Consider the following 20,672-nt stretch of genomic DNA (forward strand, 5'->3'; position numbering starts at 1 on the left):
TCTTAAAATGAGACGTCAGCCTTCTGCAGAGACTAAGCTCTCCCCTGCCTGGGCGTCCTGGAGTGACAGGAATTAGACTGGATGTGTTAAGCCGGAGCTGTTCCTCTGGGGCTTTCTGAACCTCCTCTGCTCCCATGACTTCTGTCAGGTTTTTTTTTTTTTTCTTCCAGAGGCCTTGTCGTCTTCCTGGGGTGAAAAGGTCAGTGACGTCGTGCGGCTTTACTCTGCCCTGACTCCACGCTGAGTGTTAAAAGGTGAAAAATGGGCCATGGCAATGATGATACCTGTCAGAAGAAATAAACCAAACTGATTTGTGAGACGCAGTCAGGAGAGCAGCTAAATACTTTCTGAGGCTTATGCAGTCTCTATGGGTCACTACAGCTGTTACAGCATGTACCTTTTATTTAAAAATTATATTTTTTTGGTTTAAACTGTCACCATGTCGTGACAGCATGAGATGGACAATCTGAAAAACAAAACAAAAAAACAAGCTCCTCTGCTGCCTTCTCTGCGCCTAACTTGAAGCAGCCAATTTATATTGGTCTCTTACAGTTGTATTTGTATTATCAACATAAAGCACATTAGATGGAGTAGCTTGTCAACAAATAAGCAATTTCCCCATGGGGATCAATAAAGTATGTTCTATTCTTTATTCAACAGCACATTCACGAGGTTTATTGACAGCGCTAAGATGCTCCTCCTGGCTCTGTTTGTTTTTTTAAAAATGGCAATAGAACCACAGAGAGGAGGAGGAGCTTAATTTTATACCTTCACAACATGGTGATAGTTTTAACAAATATATATAAAGCTCATAATTATTTTTAATAAAAGTTACATCCTGCAGCTTTAAATTCAGAAAATACTGACAGTAAATAACTGTTTTGGCGCCCCCTCTATTGCGGCGCCCACTTTTTTGCGCCTGCTCGACTTGAGAGGGTTGCTCCACATCCCGCTTCCGGTAACCTCCTGTTCGCTGTCTAGACTGAACCAGATTTCACAGAGAACGACCCCTCTTTGTAGCGACTAAATGAGACCAAGCATTGCCGCATGCAGGGACGAGGATAAATGCCTCGGCATAATTCTGTATTCCCTCGACGCCTCGTATGACTTTGCTGCTATGCCCTCTCTGGTTGAGAACAGGGATACGCCTCCCCCCCAGGCATGGGGGGCTCCACATCACCCAGGAAATACTAACCTTGTTTAATTAATGGTGTAAAGCGAAGGAGGGACAAAAGAGGGGAAAACATCCTCTTCTAATTGTGCGTGTCTTGCTGGGTGTTTTAGACCGTCCCAGAAGGGATTAATTAAATGGTATAAGACACAAACTCTGAGCTAAATGCAGTCCCTTAGTAAAACACACACACACGCTGCAGCAGTGTCACATGGTGCTACTTGGCACAGTCGAGGCTCTGCATTTAGTTCTGGACTGTAGAGTTACTGAGGGATCTCAAACATGTGCGCCCCAAAGTTCCTGTCAGGTGTCTGGAGTGTCTGTGATTTTAAAGATACAGAGGAGCCGCCTTAACTTGCTGAGGAGAAACCGGGAGCAGCACTGCAGCGTGTCGGAACGACCAGAACAGGGATCAATGGAGGCTCAGCTGACAGAAACAAAGAGCTCTGGAAACAGCTAAATTACATTTTATAGATTTATCTTTGAGTAAAATGAACATTGTTCTTCAATTCTATGAACTACTGACAACATGTCTCTGAAATTCCAAGCAAAAATGTATCATCAGAAAATGAGAAATGGTCAAAATAACAAAAAAAGATCAGATTTCAAATAATGCAAAGAAAACAAGTTCATATTCATTTAGAAACAACAATACTAATGTTTTAATTCATAAATCAAGATTTGGTGGAATGATCAGGAGGTTTTCAACGGGGTATGTATCTTTTTTATTTTAAGTCATGGAAGCTACTTTCCCCCAGTCTCTTTCTCATCGATTTATCTGGGTCATGATGTGTTTCTTTTTTAGATCTTTTGGCCTACTTCATTCTGTCGGACAGGTTCTAATGACTCTAAAGGGTTAGTTTATGCTTTAAATTAGTAACCTACTTGTTAAGGTAAAGCGTGTCTTATTGTTCCACAGAGAAAATCTGCTTCCAACTTGTATATCACATCAAATGCAATGTGAACATTAAATATTAACCGCATTACGTTGAATGCTTTGTACAACCCGCCATATTGTACACATTCTTAAGGAGCACCGGATCACTGGATGACACAATGTGCTGCTTAGATGGAAAAAAGCTAAAACATATCAAAATGTTATTGGGGGATAAAGATATAAATGAAAAAGAAAAAAGAAAAAACAGAAAATGGATAACAGTAGCACAAATGAAAATATAAAAGTGTCAAAATGGGATTTGATCTTTACTGACTTTGAAAACCGAATCATAGTTTCACGTTATTTAACTTTTTGATGGTAGATTTGATTAAATCAATTCTTGTTTACATCTCGAACCGCCTACAGAGGCTTGTCATACAGAGACTGTGAGTAAAAGTGATTTGTGACTTTTTGTTTTCTTGAGATACAAGACCCAGAATAATAATCATTAGTGAGTGGGAGAGAACTCAGGTTTATCTTTCCACTACGCAAAGTGATAACGATGGCAAGTTTGGTTAAACAAAACTATATAGATATACCTCCCAAGTGTATTGCTAGACAACTGCAGCTAAGAGTGGCATCTTGGGCTCATCAAGTCTTAACAACAATCGTTAAATGTTATCTTTATGCACTGTCCTACCATCACAAACGTAAGTATGTTTTAATCATGGTAAAAATTACTAACATTATGTTTTGTTGGGGATAAAAAAAAAACTTCTATCCTTTCAGTCAATTAGACATAAAAAGAAGTGTTGAGATTTTCTTCAAAAATTAAATTTAAAAGGTGAAAGAAAAGTATAGTTATGGTTAAGGCAGAAATTATTTAAAAAACTGAAATTACAAGTGTTATTTTGAAGCCAAAATGTTTGTTTCTAACGCACATTTCAGCAACAAGGCAGTTCAAATTGCTTTTTACAACACAAACATAATCCAGGAACCAATTATGAAACAACCCACAAACAATGATTTTGTCCAATGCCATCATTAAGCAAATCTACATCAAATATGTTGCTACTAATCGAAGGCAACTCTAAACAAGAGAGTTTTAAGACTAGATTTAAAGATTTTATTTATTTTTTTCAGCATCTTTGCAGTTTTCTGGTGGTTTGCTCCAGATTTGTGGCGCAGACAATAAGGAGGGCAAAGTAGTACCTAAAAATGTTTAAATAGAGCATATTTTGAACTGAAAAAGAGAGATCCTTGAATATATTTTTAAACCATCTGAAAATTTGGGTCAGACTGTATGTTGCACCATGTTGGAAACCCCGTCTGTCTCATTTCTATCCACTCTCAGCAACACTCATCTTACCCAGCTCGGTTTGTCATTTCTGAGGTAACGCTGTACTCTAAGAGGTGTCAGTAACCATAAATGGCTGTAGCATTCTGGTTTGTTTTCTGACAGTCTGTGAAGCTTCAAACAGACAATATGTTGTTTCAGGGTCACGTACAGTAGCAGCGCTGACGTTTCAGATAATGAATCTGAATGTAATGTAGGTCAGTACAGTCAGACGGTGCCACAGGGTTTCAATAAGTTCTTCTATATCAAGCAGATACCAGAAAAACAGGACAAAATGACAAGAGAAACCAAATGTGATGTATTTAGATGAGGCAACTTCCTTTGTGAGTCTCATTACAGCGCAGCACAGAAAACACCCATGGAAAGTTGATGTATTCCTGTTTTTTTCTCAACGCTAGATAAAGCAAAGAAAGGCTAATTACACTTTAAAAGGCTGAAACATAATACAGAGCTGTTTTCACTTAAACAAACTGTTTCAGTTTTCAAGTCTGATATGCGACTCACTTTTTGAATAAAAATAAAACATTTTAAAATTGGTAAATAATTTTAATTCAAAATATTGATTTAAAAAACATTTATTTTGATGTTTCAGTCGAATAAACAAATGAACATTGTGCATTTCGCCTAAAAACAACAGTAAGCAATGTTTCCGACAATCGCTGAGAAGAATGCTACATAAATTACGTTTCTAGTTTGTTTTTATTGTTTTAATTAGTCAAGAATTGCATAAAAATAAAAGTACTTGTGATTTCATCTTCTAAGAATGAAGCTTGCCTTTAATATCTGTTCCCCCAGCCATATCACAATACCGTGCTTCTATTTTTATTGTATTATCTTTTAATTTCATTTGTTTTATGTCTTTACTTACTCTTTTAGTACTGGAATAATTTGGGTTTAGTTGCAAGTATATTTACTTGGTTGCAGTTTGACAGTTGTGCCACTAGATGGCACTATAATTGCTAAGCTGGTTTAATATCAGTTGAATCGTTAAGAAATTTGGTATTTTTTTTACCATTTTTGTAAACTATTATTAAATATTTTTGCTTTCATACTCACAGAGCAAATTTCCACAGTTACTTTTTAACAAGCTAGTAGTTCTGGTCGACGCGGGACAGAAAAAACTCAATGTCTGGAGTTGCTAAACTGCTGCTAGTCTAAGATGCACTTCATGTGTGTGGAGGAAAACCCAAACGTACACGTCAACCTGAACACACCGAGGGAGGAAACATTTTTCAGCAGGAAGAGGCATTGACCTTCCACTAGGAACGACCCTAAATGCTCAGCTTGTGTTCAAATCCAACTGAGAACCAGAGATTGAAGAATCATGTTGACTGACTCAAACCAACCGACGGCTCCGGCTCTGCGGTGAAGGTGTGTGACCTCAGACTGCCGCTTCGGCAAGCATCATTACCTCCAAATCACACATAGATCCACTGACTGACCCAAGACACATTTCAATATCTCCCATTGATCTTAGACCAGCGAGGTGTCTGCCTCCTGGGTCCACTTAGTACTAAGTCCAATAACAGTTAGGAGGACTCTTGGCTAATGGAGAGGCTTATGAATGCACCCGTCTGTCACACTTTGTCTACCAGTCTCAGCTCCCCCACCCTTTTCCTCCTCGTCCTCTTCATCCTTCAGCGTTTTTTTTGCCGTTAAACCCTCGATGAACATTCAGCACAAGTCACATTATTGCACATATGAGATTAATTTACTCCCTACAGAACACAGAGTGATGTTATTACAGGAAAATCAATGTCCCTCTTGTTGTTCTCTGGGGCTGCGCGGGGTGTATGCACATCTGCTCTCATAATACAACTGCTGACCTTGCTGTCAGAGAGTGAGGCATAGAAAGGTTGCAGCGAAAAGGTTGCGGCCGGCCGCTTTGTTTATTGAAGCTTTATCAAGCCGCTCGGACCTCTCGCAGACGTGTGACATCAGACTGCGGGTCGGCCGGCCGGCCTCAGCTGAGAAAACGCCGGAAAATGTCGACGGAGGATGATAACCTTCTGAGGTTACAGCGTTCATTCAGTCTCAAGAGTACAACGCTGTACTTACCCACTCTTCTAAGAAAATTTCTGATTTAATCGCTAAAAAGGATTTCTGTCTTCTTCGAACACTAATTTTTGTTAGATCCTTTCTTCTGTGAAATTACAATGTACCTCCTAGGTGACCTTTTGACCTCTTTTGGAGGACATGTCCATATGACGAGCGGGGGAGGGGGCCAGAAAGACTCCCTTTAACCCAGTGAGTGTGTCCTCTTTTGTCCTCTCGTTTTTCTGTGAACTCAATGGGAAGTCAACAAAACAGAGAGCAAATGCTAAAGAAGGACATGCAGAGGGGGGGAAAGGTTCAACGCCCTGTCAAAAATATCTCTTTAACTCTGTAAAATTTGAAGATGTTAGAACATTTTATTTTGGCTTAATGTAAAGAGATATCTGAAGTATATATAGAAGGAAAATGTGTTTTGACATAGTTTATATTTTTTGTATGACCGATACTCACGTTTGATTTGTTTTATTTTCTTTTTCAGGGGATAATGAAAATTAATAAACATGAGTAAGTAATGTAGATACACCAGATTTATCCAAAGAGAAGCTTGTTCAAGCTTAAAGTTGGAAAATCAGTTGGATTATTAGCAATATAATTGGGTAATTAGAATAATAATTATTATTAGCTGAAACACCAATACTACTACTACTTATAATAATAATCATTAGTGAGTTATACAGCTATTTGACATTTAAAATACACATTTATGCTTAATGTAGTCATGTAATGCAACCCTTGAATCTATTATGATATGATATATACAGAAAGAGAAGGGAATATAATAGAACATAATAGACTAGAATAGGATAGAAAAAGCATTTATTCTAAGAAATTCTAGCGTAACAGAGGCATCATATATAAAGGTCCACATAAAAAAGTTTTTAAAGTGTTAAAAACAAGATATAAAAATCCAGATTAACAGTGAGAAGAATAATAGCAATAATAAAAATATTTGGAACAAGACTAAAAATACTTTGTGGTTATTACAAATAAAAATAAAAAATATTCAAGAGATATGGATCCTAAGTTGGATCACTTATCCCAATTTTTTTTTCAACATACACACACACAGTACACACACACATATATAAATATTTATAAAAGTTTAAAATGTTGTCAAAAAATATCACAACATAGTATTTAGGTATTGAGTTGCTTTAAAAAATTTGAATTCCCATCTTTTAACCTAAGTAGCTAAATCAAACTCCTCAGTTTCTGTTTTAAATGTTTTTGTTTGCGTGCCCTCGCCCCCTTTACAAAAGTTTCTGGAAGCGCCCCTGGTGCCTCTCGGCTCCGCTGGAGGGGAAAACTCCAGCGTCTCAGACCGTGCCAGACAGACAGACAGACAGACAGGAGGACAGACAGACGAGAGACACCCCCGCATAGTTTCCGTCAGCCGGGTGACGTCTCCGCCTCTCAGCCCGTGTGCAGTGTGACGTTACGGGGCTGTAGTGGAGCCTCTCTCTGCATCTTGTTGACGGTCCGCCAGGCTTTTCCAGTACAGAGAAGACCCCGGAGCGGAGAGGACGACGCGGACGTCGTTCAGGCAAGTGGTGGCTACTACGAATAATAATAATAATAATAATAATAATGATGATGATGGTGATAATGACGATAGAAGGACATTGAGTTTTTAAAACGGGTCGGTTAAAGCGGGGGTTGTTGAAGTGGAGTACGGTTTGTGGTTAACGGTCGGGTTTGCTCCGTTCAGCCGCCGCGAACGGAGACGGTGAAGCTAATCTCCTTTAGCCTCCCGTATCGCTCCCTATCAGGGGGGAGGTGAACCCGCTGGAATATCAGCGCTGGGTTATCTTCCTTATCGGTCACTGTGCTGGGGTAGCTCGTCCCGGTGAAGCGCCCCGGTGAGAGTCGGTCGAAGCGGACACACCGTGGCGTGTGGACGGAGCCCGGCGGGTCAGCTTCGTTTAGCCTGTCCGAGCTCCGTTTAACAGAGAATACCCTGGAAATGTGCTCCTTCCCAATCACTTTTCATTTCTGCCTATTTCTCTTTAAATAAGCCAACAGGCAATTTATTTCCAGGGTCTTCTTCTTCGCTTTAAATCTTTTGTAAGAACGAGTTCACAGCTCCGAAGGTGGAATATTTTTAGTGCTTTTTTCCGAGCGCGGCGCCCTTCCGATAAACGCCGCGGTCGGAAACCCAACCGTGCCCTCAGCAGATCGGCGTGCGCCAGACCAGACTGTAGCGTAGACAGTGAATGTCATTATCAGCACTGTCTGCATACCAGAGCCGAGCCAGAGGAGAGCGGCTACAGACTGAGGAGGAGGGGGGAGGGAGAGCAGGGGCATTACGCGGTGTCCTTGCAGCAAAAATGATACTAGAAGTGGAGGGAGTGACATTAAAGGAGATCAAGTTTACGGATTTTTGCGAGGCGTCTCATACTGTCGGAGTGAAGCTCTGCGGGCGATGCGCTTTCTGCCGTAAATTAATGGATCATAATGAACCGAGGTTGAAGTTGGCATCCGATTCGCAGCTTGAATAAAGGACCATTTCGCCGCATTAAACGAATCTGGTCAAGCTTGAACTTTAAAGGGGGCGATTATGGTTGAATGTCGATCCCCGTAGACAGGTGAAACTCAGAAATGATCATGAAAATGCAGACAGTCCTCAATGTCCTGGATGGTTTAATGTCACTTTGGTTCAAATTAATGGTTCATCACCAGAGGACACCGGAGCTGCACACCCCTGCTGTATTCAACTAAAAGAACAAGCCAGAATTAGCTTCTCTCACACTTTTTTTGTTGTTGTTGTTTTAGTTTTAGTCAACACCTTGGGTCTTGAAAACAATAACACCCAGACAGCTCAAACCTGTCAAACCTGAATAGAATAGATCTAGACTAATGAGATATTCTATGAAATACCGTTTGTGATTTCTTAAACGTCTATTTTGTTTATAAAAGTGAAAATATCTACAATTTGAAGTCCAATTTTTGCTTCTTCAATGTTCATGATCGGGATAACCTTGAAAATAGTAGCGAGGTAGGTAAAATAGACATGATGGACAAAGATACAACAAAATTATGCTGTCTAATAACAAATTAATTTCACGCATTGTAATCGTCCTTTAAGTCAAGTACCGACTTAAAAACTTTAGATCCAGCGTCATCAAAAGAGTGCAGAGATGGTGGCTTCTTGAAGCCCACAAATATTTCATATTAAAGCACCTACACACATCAACCTGCCTAGACTTGGAGACGGAAAAAAAAAAAAAAGGTATTTCCGTTCTCCAGAAAGATGCAAACTCATAACCCTTGGGACAATGATTAATTGATCATTAAGTCGTAGTGCCTTGTTTTCCGCTCTGTTGCTGAACATTCTATAATTTCTGCATAATTATTTACCTTGATATAGCAGAACTTTTGGCACTTAAGAAACTGCAGCTTTGGTAAGTTGCACCTCTTCTATCAGTTGTTTATCACTGCTTTAGAAAGGACACTTTTCATTTGCAAAGTTATTTTTCACTCAAAAGAAAAAAAAGCAGGGCGGTAAAGGATTTTGCACTGTCGAGCCTTGGTAAACTGGTTTGTTAAAATTCTCACTTTGCGCTTGAGAATTTGGTTTGAAACCCTTTGGTTGGACTGCCTGATGTAAATTTTCTCCTTTGTTTGTGTGAAGTGGGTTAATGGCCATTTGGTTCAGTGGACCATGCTGGAAGCCTCTGACCTCTGTTGCCCAAAGCAGAGGCAGCATAAAACATTACACTCTTTGTGAACCTTTGCTGCTCTGAAACAATTTTCAGTTATTTTTTTTATATCAGGAACAGGATGTATAGTGCCTTCGCATGAGCAAAAACCTCCTAAAATGTATATATATTGACATCTACAAACTTAAGACTTTTTATGTTTGAGAACAAAGTAGTGACACCATGAGGTCAATATGTGGTTTTCAAATTTTTTTTTTACAAATTAAGGTTTGAAGAGTGGAATTTCAGACTGAGGTGGAAGCAGTGGCGGAGCTAGACTTTTTTTCAAGGGGTGGCCAAAGGGTGAGCAAGGCTTTATCAGAGGGGTCCATATACAAATGATGAACGAAAGGAAACAAATATTTTCTCACACACACTCAAATTAAAATAGTTTATTTAACTAAGATTTGCCATGACCAAACAAGACGTTAAACGGCACTATGGAACAGTGAACATGTAAATGTAAACTCAGAGCCAATAATATGACCAAAAACAAATTCTCAAAAATAAATAAACAAATAAACTGGTATGCAATAGGTTGTGCTGGGTGGGGGCAGTTCAGTGCCATTTCCTTCTGCTTCACTGTCTTCCTCCCCAGAATCTGACTCTGAATCTGTATCACCCTCATCTCTCTCTGGAACTTAATTGGAAATGCATAAACAGACACAATAAAAATGCAAAAAGCATCATGCTAACCTTTAGAATTAGGCTTATTGGATTTTAATACTTAATAACTCTCTGTCACAGCCTCTAACCCGCTGGTGATCCACTTGGGCCTGGAGTCTCCTGGCTGGATTCTCCAGGTTGGTCACTGCTGCAGGGTTCTGTATGGTCCTGGTCACTGCTGCAGGGTTCTGTCTGGTCCTGGTCACTGCTGCAGGGTTCTGTCTGGTTCTGTCTGGTCCTGGACACTGCTGCAGGGTTCTGTCTGGTTCTGTGTGGTTCTGGTCACTGCTGCAGGGTTCTGTCTGGTCCTGGTCACTGCTGCAGGGTTCTGTCTGGCCCTGGTTTTTGCCTCTTTCAGAAGAACTGGGAGATATTCCCTTTTCTCTTCATTTGGGCTCTACACAAAATAAGACAGCCTGGTATTTAGACTCCATGACTGTTTGGCAGAGACAACACTATTTAAACTATTATTTAAACTAGTTTTTAGTTTTCTGTAGCTAGCTAAAATACTAAATTAAAAATACATTAATTAAAATTAATTAATATAACTAGTTAGGTTATAATTCAAAGCTTTCATATGACATAGCCTACTTACATTTCAGTCATTACAAAACTTAATGATTTTTCACATATTCTTACCACACACATTTCAAGCAAGAGCTGGGAGATAGAAAACATTACAGGGCAGCATGTCACTAAAACATATGTTAAAAGAATCTGTCTAAAACACGACCTACCAGCACTAGCATGGCTAATATAATAAACGAGGCACTATGTAGCGGTGCACAACCATTTTTTTTCTTTTTAGAAATGTATGACAATTGCCGCCTCTCATTAGGAAGGTAACAGCGGTTACCGCTGAGCGGTAAAATGTTGTAAATACCTGCAGAACTCCTGACGGTGTAACTCTAAATGTGTTTTGGATCAAGCAGGACCCACATGTCAGTTTAACCAATGAACAGCGTCGGGCATCGAGCTGCCTTCAGGGACAGTCGGAAATTACAGTTTTCCTGACAAATCTTTGCCGATCTCATAAGTATTATATTTTAAAATTACCATTTCCAGTGGGGTGGCACTAGGGGTGGCCAGGGCTCTGTTGTGGGTGGCAAGTGCCACCCCGGCCACCCCTCTGGCTCCGCCACTGGGTGGAAGTTCACGTCTCCAAATATGCAGCTAGAGCTACAATGAAGTGGATTAGGGTTAGGGTCCAGGCAAAGATTTGCAAAGTAATGACTGAGAGGGATTCAATGTAAATGCCTGCAACCATTTAAACAATTTTTTTTACATCCCTTTACTTTGTTATGTATTGCATTAAATCCCTAATAAACTCCAGTGAAGTTTGCTTAAAGGATGTAAAGACGCTACAATGTATAGAGTTGCCTTTTCTAAAATACCCTTTTTGTTTTTTGTGTGCAGACAGCGGATCAGAACCTAGAGACCTTCCGGAACCATCATGCATGTTTGCAGCTACCAGAAGACTTTCATTTAGTAAAGACTTGAAGGGAAAAACGGAAACCAGGAAAACAAGAAACAGAGGTCAGAAGAAAAAGCGAAGGACGATAATTCCCATACTTGGACATGGCCAGCACTCAGACCAGTTTGAAAACCCCTTTTAAAGACTTGACCTCCTTTAAGGGCAACATGAAGAGGCCATACAGGGAGCGAATGGAGGACGCGCCCATCAAGAAGCGAGTGATGGCAGAGATCAATCTGAAGAGGCGCGGTTTGGACTCCTTCCCGAAACTTCCCAAGGTGAAGAAGGAGCTGATGGAAGATCTAGCCCATGAGGCTGAGATGGACGCCGAGGCCCGGAGCGAACTGCACATCGTGGGCTCCGTGAAAGCCCTGGACTTGAGTCCTGGTCTCAAACACACGCTGGCTCAGTTCACCCTCAGCAGCCAGAGCTCCCTCGGTGGCCCGGCCGCGTTCTCGGCCCGAACGGGCCACGAGAGCTCCCCCGCAGGACTGCCGCCCCTGCCCTCCCCACCTGTTCTGGGTGGAGGCCCTCTTCTGGTTCCTTGCGACAGCTCCACCGAACTCACCCACTCCCTGTTAGAAGGAGAGTCCATCTCCTGCTTTGTGGTTGGCGGCGAGAAGCGGCTCTGCCTTCCTCAGGTGCTGAACTCAGTGCTGCGGGACTTCTCGCTCCAACAGATCAACACCGTGTGCGACGAGCTGTACGTCTACTGCTCCCGCTGCGACGCCGAGCAGCTGCACATCCTGAAGGTGCTGGGCATCCTGCCGTTCAACGCTCCATCCTGCGGCCTCATCACGCTGACTGACGCGCAGCGGCTGTGCAACGCCCTGCTGCGTCCCGGTGCCGCCCTCCCCACCGACCCCAGCGGCAAACGGTTATCCCAGGGCCTGCTGAAGGAGAGCGAGGCCAGCTTCCAGGTGGAGCACCAGTGTCTGGGCAAGTGTCAGGGCCTCTTCGTGCCCCAGTTCTACACCCAACCCGAGGCCCCCTGCATCCAGTGCGTTGAGTGCCAGCTGCTCTTTTCGCCACAGAAGTTTGTCATGCATTCACACAAGTCACCTGATAAGAGGACCTGCCACTGGGGCTTTGATTCAGCCAAGTGGCCCTGCTACCTGCAACTAGCCAGGAAGTACCAGGGAACTCCGGAGGAGCCCAAACTCAAGCAGCTGCTGGACGAGGTCAAAGAGAAGTTCCACTATCAGCTCAAGAGCTCCCTTGACAAAGTAAGTCAGCATTGTTTGTTTTGTGTGTTGTGTTAACTTTTCTCTCCTAAAAACTTGCTTTTCCTCTCACTCTGTCACGGCCTGAATGAGGCCAACTTGTCATTGAATAGTTCTCACATTAGTGCGCCTCATTGATCCCTGAAATAGCTAGCTTCCAGTCTTCTTCCATCAGTTGCACCTTCCACATTGAATGATGTGCTTGTTATTGCAACCTGGTTAGATGAGATTGGATTGCTGGTTGGATCTTAGAGTTTCTGACCAATTGTTCAAGGTGAAAATTGTCATGCTCTGGTGGCTAATCTAATAATAAAAAGTGTATATTTTTTTGTGTTGGGAAGTATATGTTTGTTTTTCTGGAGTGTAAGAAGTTGTGATGTTACGATCATGGCTATTAAAGCAAATTCACTCATCTGCAAATTTTGCTAATTTATTTTCACCATTCATCTTCAGCACATCTGACAAATCACCTTAACATTTTCACTGTTTCCTTATTTTCTGACCAATCACTGCAACTGCGCTGAATTTCGACCAATCCCCAATAGCCTTTTAAATTCATTTCCTCTTTCACAACATCTCTTGAAAGCCGAACCTGGAAGATAAAAGCATGCGTGTTACATTTACCTTTTTTTGTTTGGTTGTTTTGTTTCAAAAACTATTTTGAGATGTTCTGTAGGATTTATTGTTTCTTCTTCTGCATTTTAACAACTCCTCAGGACATAATTGTATTTTTATCAAGGGTGCTATTTCAAGAATGTACTTGAAAATGTGATTTGTACTTTAAATATGTTAAAACCCTGTCTTTTTTGGGGAGATTATGTGCTGCAATTTTGAATTTTAGGGTGCAACAAAAAAAAAACATGACTGTCTGGAGGGACTGTATATGTGGTTGATTTATTAGGCTGAAGCAGACTGCCTTATGGTCAGTGTTTTCTTAAACCAGTGTTGACCCAGAGTGTGTCTGAGTCCCGGGACAGGTGGTGACATCTGCCTCCCCAGGTCTGATCAGACCTAAGTTAGTCCAGCTGGCTACAGCTGAGGAGGAAGTGCATAATTTGTCCCCTCAGGGGTCACCTACAGGTCAGTGGGAATGGCGCTCAACAAAAGGTTCGGCGTAGGAGGTTCAGGGACGCCTGAATAGAATTGCTGCTCCAGTTTGCCTCAGTAAATTGAAACCTCTTTTTTTCATACGTGCCTTTGCAGTTAAAAAAATAACATAATGCTCCCTAAACAAGCTTACTTTGAGATTTCTTTTTCCAATCTAAATTTTTTGGCGGGAGTGAGTGTTTCTTAGAATAAAGGAAACTATCTGCACGCAAAAGCTATTTTTCAGAGTCCTTTCACCTGGAGGCCAACCTGAAATTGGTTCATTGAATTTCTTCATCTCATCTCTGAGGCTCTGAATTGCTTGATAGTTTTCCTTATTCTCTTTCTTCTTGCTGCAGGTGGGGGGAAAACATGTCAATATATGATCAAAGCCACAAGGCCAGCAAGTCTATAAAAAAGTCAACAGTCGCTGAGGGAAAAGCTGTAGATTTTCTCCCCCTGCCATGAAGTAGTTTATGTCCCCTGACCTGCCTTTGACCACAATAGAACCCCCCTCCTCCCCCCGGTTTCACTCTTGTATTGTTTCTGGATGTTTTTGTTGGTTCGCTGCGGTTTGTTCATGCTTTGATGCACAAATGGAGATAATTTTCCCCTTATAGTCAAAGCAAAACCAACAACCCTCACTGACATGGTTTATTTGTCACCTTTCCTAACAAAGCGGCTGCTTATGTGCGCAGAGATGGACTCCAAAACAAACACACAAATGTTTGTGTGTTTGGGAAACAGACAAATGATTTCCCTCTTCCGTGTCTGGTTGACTCGGAGCGTGTGGATGCGGCGGAAACGCCGTCTGCTGTCTCGTCGTCTCGCATCCTAACCGCATTCCTGTTCCACCCCTTTCCCATCTCTCCGACTCGGAGGTTTCTTCTCAGAGTTTTTATTACCGCAACGGAAATGCACTCAGTGAACAACAATGGACCCGGGCGACAAAAGCACCAAAGCATCTGTAATGTCATGTTGGATTATAAGTCCTAACATCTCGGTGTGCTTTTTTTATGTGTCAGACGCTGTCGCTCTGTGTACGTGCTTGTGTGTGTGTGTGTGTATGTATGTGTAAAGAGCAGATAATTGGAGGCCAGTGTGACACATTTTTCGTCTCTCTGTCTCACACTCTGTCAGGCTCTCTGGAGCCTGCGTCTCACCACTGTTCTAGGTGCTGTCTCTTCTCCGAGGTGATTTCCACACTTTCTCTGTAACGTCAGTGCTAGTGACGAGGTTTTATCCCACTGTGCCCTTTTCAAACTTTAGTTTCATTTTAGAAACCTCCAGAATCACTTATAGGCTTTCCTGGTTCCTCTGCTTCTGTTGGGAAAATCCAACTTTCAATTTAAGTACATTTATTAGTTTATCAAAATCATATGTGGGATAGTGCTAGGTACCGTAACAATCTCTTTAAAAATAATTGTAAAGAATAACTACTTTTTTTTCAAGATGACCAGTATTAGAGGTCCTTATTGGTAATCTTTGACATTCTGTATCCCTTTACTTATTAATAGGACGTCAGACAAAAAACCCATTTCTTTCAGCCACTAGGCTGGATGAGGAGCCATGTTTATCTTTCCCTCACACACAGTGAGCAGCACGGTAAACGAGGTAAAGCGTAGCATCACCATAAGCAATATTAGATGCCTTGATTAGGAGTGAAGCCATAACAAAGCTGTTTCTGTCCTACCACCACAAACGTAACTCTGTGTGGTTTGCTAAATACTACTGGGATTGTAAATTAGCATGCTTTGGTCAGATGAGATTATGGCTGAAGCGATTAATTGGATTAAACGGACGAATCGTGATGAATCAGATGTTGAAATAATCTAATCTCTTAATAGATTAATTAACTGGAGTATACGGGCTAAAAGAATGATGTTTGCTGGATGAACAACAGTTTCAGAGCAGAAGTTAAATCCTGAACTACTTAGGTGGCAGTTTTAGCTTCCTCTAGTTCAAATCTCCTGTTAAGCAACTTTTGATATCCAATGATTACTCAAAAAATAGTCAACAGATTATTCCTGCACTGTAGAAAAAGCTGAGCTTTTAACATGCTGCTAATAGAAGTATTTTTTTTAGCTGGAGATGCATCCAGCTTGTGCTACTAGGATTCTGCGTTGTTGCCTTTTAGGCAATAAAATATTTATTTTATTAACAAATGAGTTTAATCATTTGCTTAATTGCATTTTTAATGTGTTTCTGATGCTATATATGTGCCAGTTTTTGCGTGATTAATCATACAATTAATTATTGAATTGATAGAATAATCGATTACTTAAATTAAATCAGTTGCAACAATATTTATTTTTTCTCATCTGTACCGGAGATGCCAGTCGATGAATCTGTATGTATCCGTAAGTGTCACTTCGTACTTTTCCAGGGAAGTACGAAGTGACAGGGGGGCATGTTCCTGGAGAGGTTCCGGCATGGAAGTCCTCCAGGAAGCAGGTGATTTTCGACATTAAAGGATGATGACACTCAACCCGCCTCCGCCCCTCCCCTCCTCTTGAGAGCGGATGTATGAGTGTATAAAAGGTCAATAGTTAGAGAACAAGGTGACCCGGCAGCATCCCTCTTTACTCAGTCACAATACGGCGCTTCCCCTCCCATGGCCGCGCGATCTGCGCCTGCACATGTACGTAAATGAGAGGAAACGAGGAGGACATGTCGCTCAACCCCGAACATCCTCCAGACTCTTGGTGTCCAGCCGCCTCCACTCGACTGGCTGTGTGACTCATTTTTTCCATATCCCAGTGGATGTGAACAGGCCAGCCATGCATGCATCCCTGCGTTCTGGTTCATGCCTCGAACATGAACCCCCTTTTCCCATGAGCCCTTATTGACACACGGCGTCAATGTGCACATTTACTAGCGAGACGAGCTGAGACGCACACGAGAACAGATTTTTTTTTCTTCTCTCTTCAGTGGCTAGAAAGTCCCATATCCTGTTGGGAGTGTTTGGTTTAAGTAGGTGCATTTAAAAACTCCAGGACCTGCACTCTTTAAATGGCGCCTTGTGCCTGGAGGCCCGGCTGGCCCGTCTGCAGATCCCTGCTGTGTAAATAAAATTTGCTTGACGGACGCCATGAACAGACAGCAACAGCAAGCCAAAGCCTTATTAAACAGATTATTTTGGTACTCCACAAACAATGGGCTCATTTTGCCCACATGAGCCTGTGAAAGTGGCTTAGACTCTACAGTCAGACATCAGGTGGCGTCATATTTTATTTTCTTCTTTCCTTTATTTGGTTTCCAAAGAAGACAGGAAGCAACAGAGCAAATTCAGATTTGAGGTTTGGTTTTTTTTTTCCACCTTGCTGCATCGGTTTTAACTAAGCAACGGGTAACAAAAAAACAACACAACAAACATTTTGTTTCACTTTTATTTTCTCTTAAAGTCTGTGCATTCGGTTTCACCTTGTACGTGAGGCTTATCTTTGAGGCGCCTGCGAGCGAAACCCCGGACATGTGTTGCTTATTTGCCCTGGCCTTGTTTTGCAGCGTCTAGCTGGCCCAGAGTCAGAGGAGTCAGACGGAGGGAACAGCCTTCCCTCTGTCTGTCTCCCCCGGCCGGGCAGACACAGAGGCTGCGGCACAGACGGCAGACAGCTGCATCCCTCTCTCTCTCTGGCTTCCTCTGTTTGCTATTTGGAAACCAGTGACTTCATTACCACAGAGCAGCGCAGCTGTAGTCTCTGGCTGGCTCCTGGGCAGTCTGCTGCGTCTGCCTCTCTGTCATGCTCGTATCTAATTGGATTTTTGCAAACATGCTAATTAGGCGAGGGCCGCATTGAGCTTCTCACAGTGTGATAACCTTAGATAGAAATATCACAGTATTTACACAAAAATTGAAAAATAAAATCAAGTTAATTTGACTTGCAGGGTGAAAACCAGACCTGTTCTCTAAAAAGCACAAGAATTAGCTTTTTATTGTAGCATAAACAAGATATTTGAGTTTGGTGTCATTAGTCAGGTTATATGTTTAATTACCCAGCCTGGTGTTAGCAGCTTAACACAAGCCACTAATGGCTCACCACCTTTAGCTCAGAGTGACGGGTTGGAACATGTTATCACTGGTTGGGGCTAAGCAGGCTTCAAATTAGCTTGATATGGTCATCTGTTGATTTCTGATTGAGCAGACTGAATCATTAAAACTTGTGAGGTTTAACTTTTTAAAACCCAGCTTTTTAAAAACACAAAGTAACTTGACAGCCATAAACATGATGGTAACCATTCACCATGTTGTTCCTGCTTTTCTCTTCCCTTTAATCACCACTTTTTTTTGAGTTCATACTTTCAAAAGTTTTATCTTCCAACATTGGGTTTGCAATCCTTCCCTCATCTCCTTCCTCCCTGGTGCACATCGTATCTCTGAATGCCCCCCAGACTCCAGTCGGCTAACAGTAACAAAGTAAGCGGTCAAATGACCTGATAAGTTGATCATTACATAAGCAATAAGACCACTTGTGTGCATCTGCGAGGCGGATGGGCGGAAAGGCCAGCGGTTATTGATCAGATCTGCAGCCTCGACGGATGTGACAAGATGCAGATGACACGAAACAGAGAAAGAAGAAGAGAGGAGGAGTGAAACGAGAAAAATTGGAGAGAATGTCGGAAAAAGGGAGGGAAAGAGTTGGGGAGGTTAAGTCATCGCAGGCCAGTTTAAATGTTATTCAGTCACAAACAACTCCTCACCAGCCTCGTCCACATCTATTTGGCACTTACTGGGGGATTTTGTGTCCAGCTTGCCTCTCTCTTCTAGTTGAAAATTAACCTCTGCAGGACCTGAGCTGAATCTCCAGTCTGTCCGATAGCGGGGTGCCCAATCACATGCTCGCCACCTAACAACCAGCACACAGACCCACATTTTGGTGTTTCTCCTACTAAACACAGAGCTGCTGGTGTTGAGCAGAGAAACATATCATCTCTACCGACTGTAGTTTGCTTGGTAGGAGTGCTGATGGTTGTTGTGTGTGACCATGCTGCTTGTTGCAAAGGACCGAGCGGGGCCCCTCGAGGTGGGAGGAGCCGAGCCGAGGGGCCCTCTGCTGTGTCACCAGCAGGTCAGTGGCAGTATTACAGAGCTGTAAGCATCTCGCTGGAGAAATGCCAAAGTCATTACTTCTGAGTCTTTGTTTTGAATAGACAAGAATATTCTGGAGTTTTTGGTTTCACATGCTCAGTTGCCTCAGAACAGTTCAGGTCTTTACATGATTTAGTCCAGGAGCATCTCACAGTCTCTGCATTATGGTAAAACATGGAGCATTTCTATACTGGTTGGTCATTTCACTGCAACCGGATAATTTTTTGCTTGGTCAAGTCGTTGAAAGACAGAATAATCCAATTGTTTTCTGACCAATGAACACAGAATACATACCATTTTTATATTCTTTAGAAAATATTAATTAAAAAAACTACTTCATTTATTATTTAGATGCACCGATTGTCCTGGCTGAAACTACTCTTCAATATTTTTAATTTTTTTTATTGATGTTTTTCTCTAGGGGAATGTACCACACATAATCGAAGGAAAATGTACTGGAGGTTTGATGATAGATGTTGTATTTTTGTATGCAGTAGAAAAAGTACAAATCGCAAGAGAATCCTCAATTATGAATCAAAGTGCATACGTTTTTGTTGGAGCAATTCTTAGTTTTGATGCATTTACTGAAGGGTAAAAAAGAATCTGAATGTTCTAATTCTTATTTCTGCCTGATTTGTTAAGTCCTCTTCACTTAAATCTACTTATCAAAGTCAGAATATGAATAAACAAATGAAGCAGATAACATTATTGTAAAAGCAGTGAGATCATGTGATGCATCTTTGTTTTAAACGTTTTTTGGTGTGGTTATTTACTGAAGATTACACTGTCAGAATCTCATACCAGCTCACGCTCACACTGAAGTGGGCTTACTTTTGAGCAGCAGAGATGGCTCTGTCTGTACACTGGAGCCTCTGCCAGGTCCGCCAACAGTCACAGACTAAACAAACCTGTCAAGCCCCTCCCAGTCGTCCTTCAGACTTTAAAAGTGGCCCAGACTGAAGGCTTGTTTGCATGTTTGCCTCGCCCTGTCCCGTCTCTCCCCTCCTCCCCTCGGGGCACCAGGCCAGTTTGCTGCTTCTAAGGAAAACCAGCCTGATAACGATTGAAATCAGCAGCAGTTCCATGTAATGAGCTACGAGTCCAAACAAGACTGATTGGTGGAGAAGAGATGCATCTGAGTGGCTCGCCTCGGTTGTTTTCCATGAGACCAGAGTGATGAGTCTCCGTATTAATTAATCGACGTGTTTATGAGAAGATTAGCCGTCCGCTGTCTGGTCTCCAGGGGAGACAGCCGTAGGAGCAGGTTGGTGTCCAGGCAGCGTGGGGAACTGTGCGTTTGCATTTGAAAGGCTCCTCCCCCCGGGAACGGTGATTAATGAAGACATAAACTGAGAAAACCAGAGACGAAGCTATCCACAGGAGAACCAACATATGCAGCTCACTCCAACTCCCGGTCGCTTATTTACCCCCCCAAACCCTCCATCTCCCAGACAAGCAGATAAACAGGATATCAAAGGCGTGTCATAAGTCCCGCTGGGCCGCCGCGCTGCACATCCACAACACATTAAGCCCAGCCACCACACGGATCAATTATGCATGTTGCAAACATGGGGAAACCAAGGGAAAAAAGAAGAGCTGCTCTATTAAAACGAATCCCCATCCATCCACTTTGCTGCTAATTTATCACCCTGTGTGGTAATGCCTCGCCATCTCAACATGGAAGTAATTCTGCTCACAATGTTTGAAATTAGCTGGCCGCAGTCTTCCAGTCCGACGGCCACACATGTTTTAATAACCCACAGTGGCAGCCGAGTTAAGTGTTTCCATGATCTGTTATTAGTTTCTGCCTCAAGTCTAGACGGCGAATGAAAACAGAAAGCCCAGCACTGCTCCCACCTGCTAAACTCGGTCCGCTTGGCCCCGTCAGGCTCACCTTTGCTCCACTAACTTAAACTTCAAACACCTCCCAACTGTTTTCTTCCCGTTCCACCGTCGGCAGTCTCTTTACCCCATAA

At 42.2% G+C, this 20,672-nt stretch overlaps 1 protein-coding gene across 1 annotated transcript in view; it reads left to right on the forward strand.

The window, feature by feature from the left end:
* The first annotated feature begins 6,761 nt into the window (after window positions 1-6,761).
* Window positions 6,762-20,672, forward strand: part of skila (SKI-like proto-oncogene a) — a 39,410-nt gene continuing 25,499 nt past the window's right edge. The window contains exons 1-2 of the mRNA XM_055058218.1: window positions 6,762-7,007; window positions 11,245-12,524. Of these exons, the coding sequence (XP_054914193.1) occupies window positions 11,403-12,524 (1,122 nt within the window). The 5' untranslated portion in view covers window positions 6,762-7,007; window positions 11,245-11,402. The remainder of the gene's footprint in view (window positions 7,008-11,244; window positions 12,525-20,672) is intronic.

The sequence above is a fragment of the Poeciliopsis prolifica genome, unplaced genomic scaffold (assembly GCF_027474105.1).
Source record: "Poeciliopsis prolifica strain line A6 unplaced genomic scaffold, Auburn_PproV2 SCAFFOLD050, whole genome shotgun sequence".
NCBI lineage: Eukaryota > Metazoa > Chordata > Actinopteri > Cyprinodontiformes > Poeciliidae > Poeciliopsis > Poeciliopsis prolifica.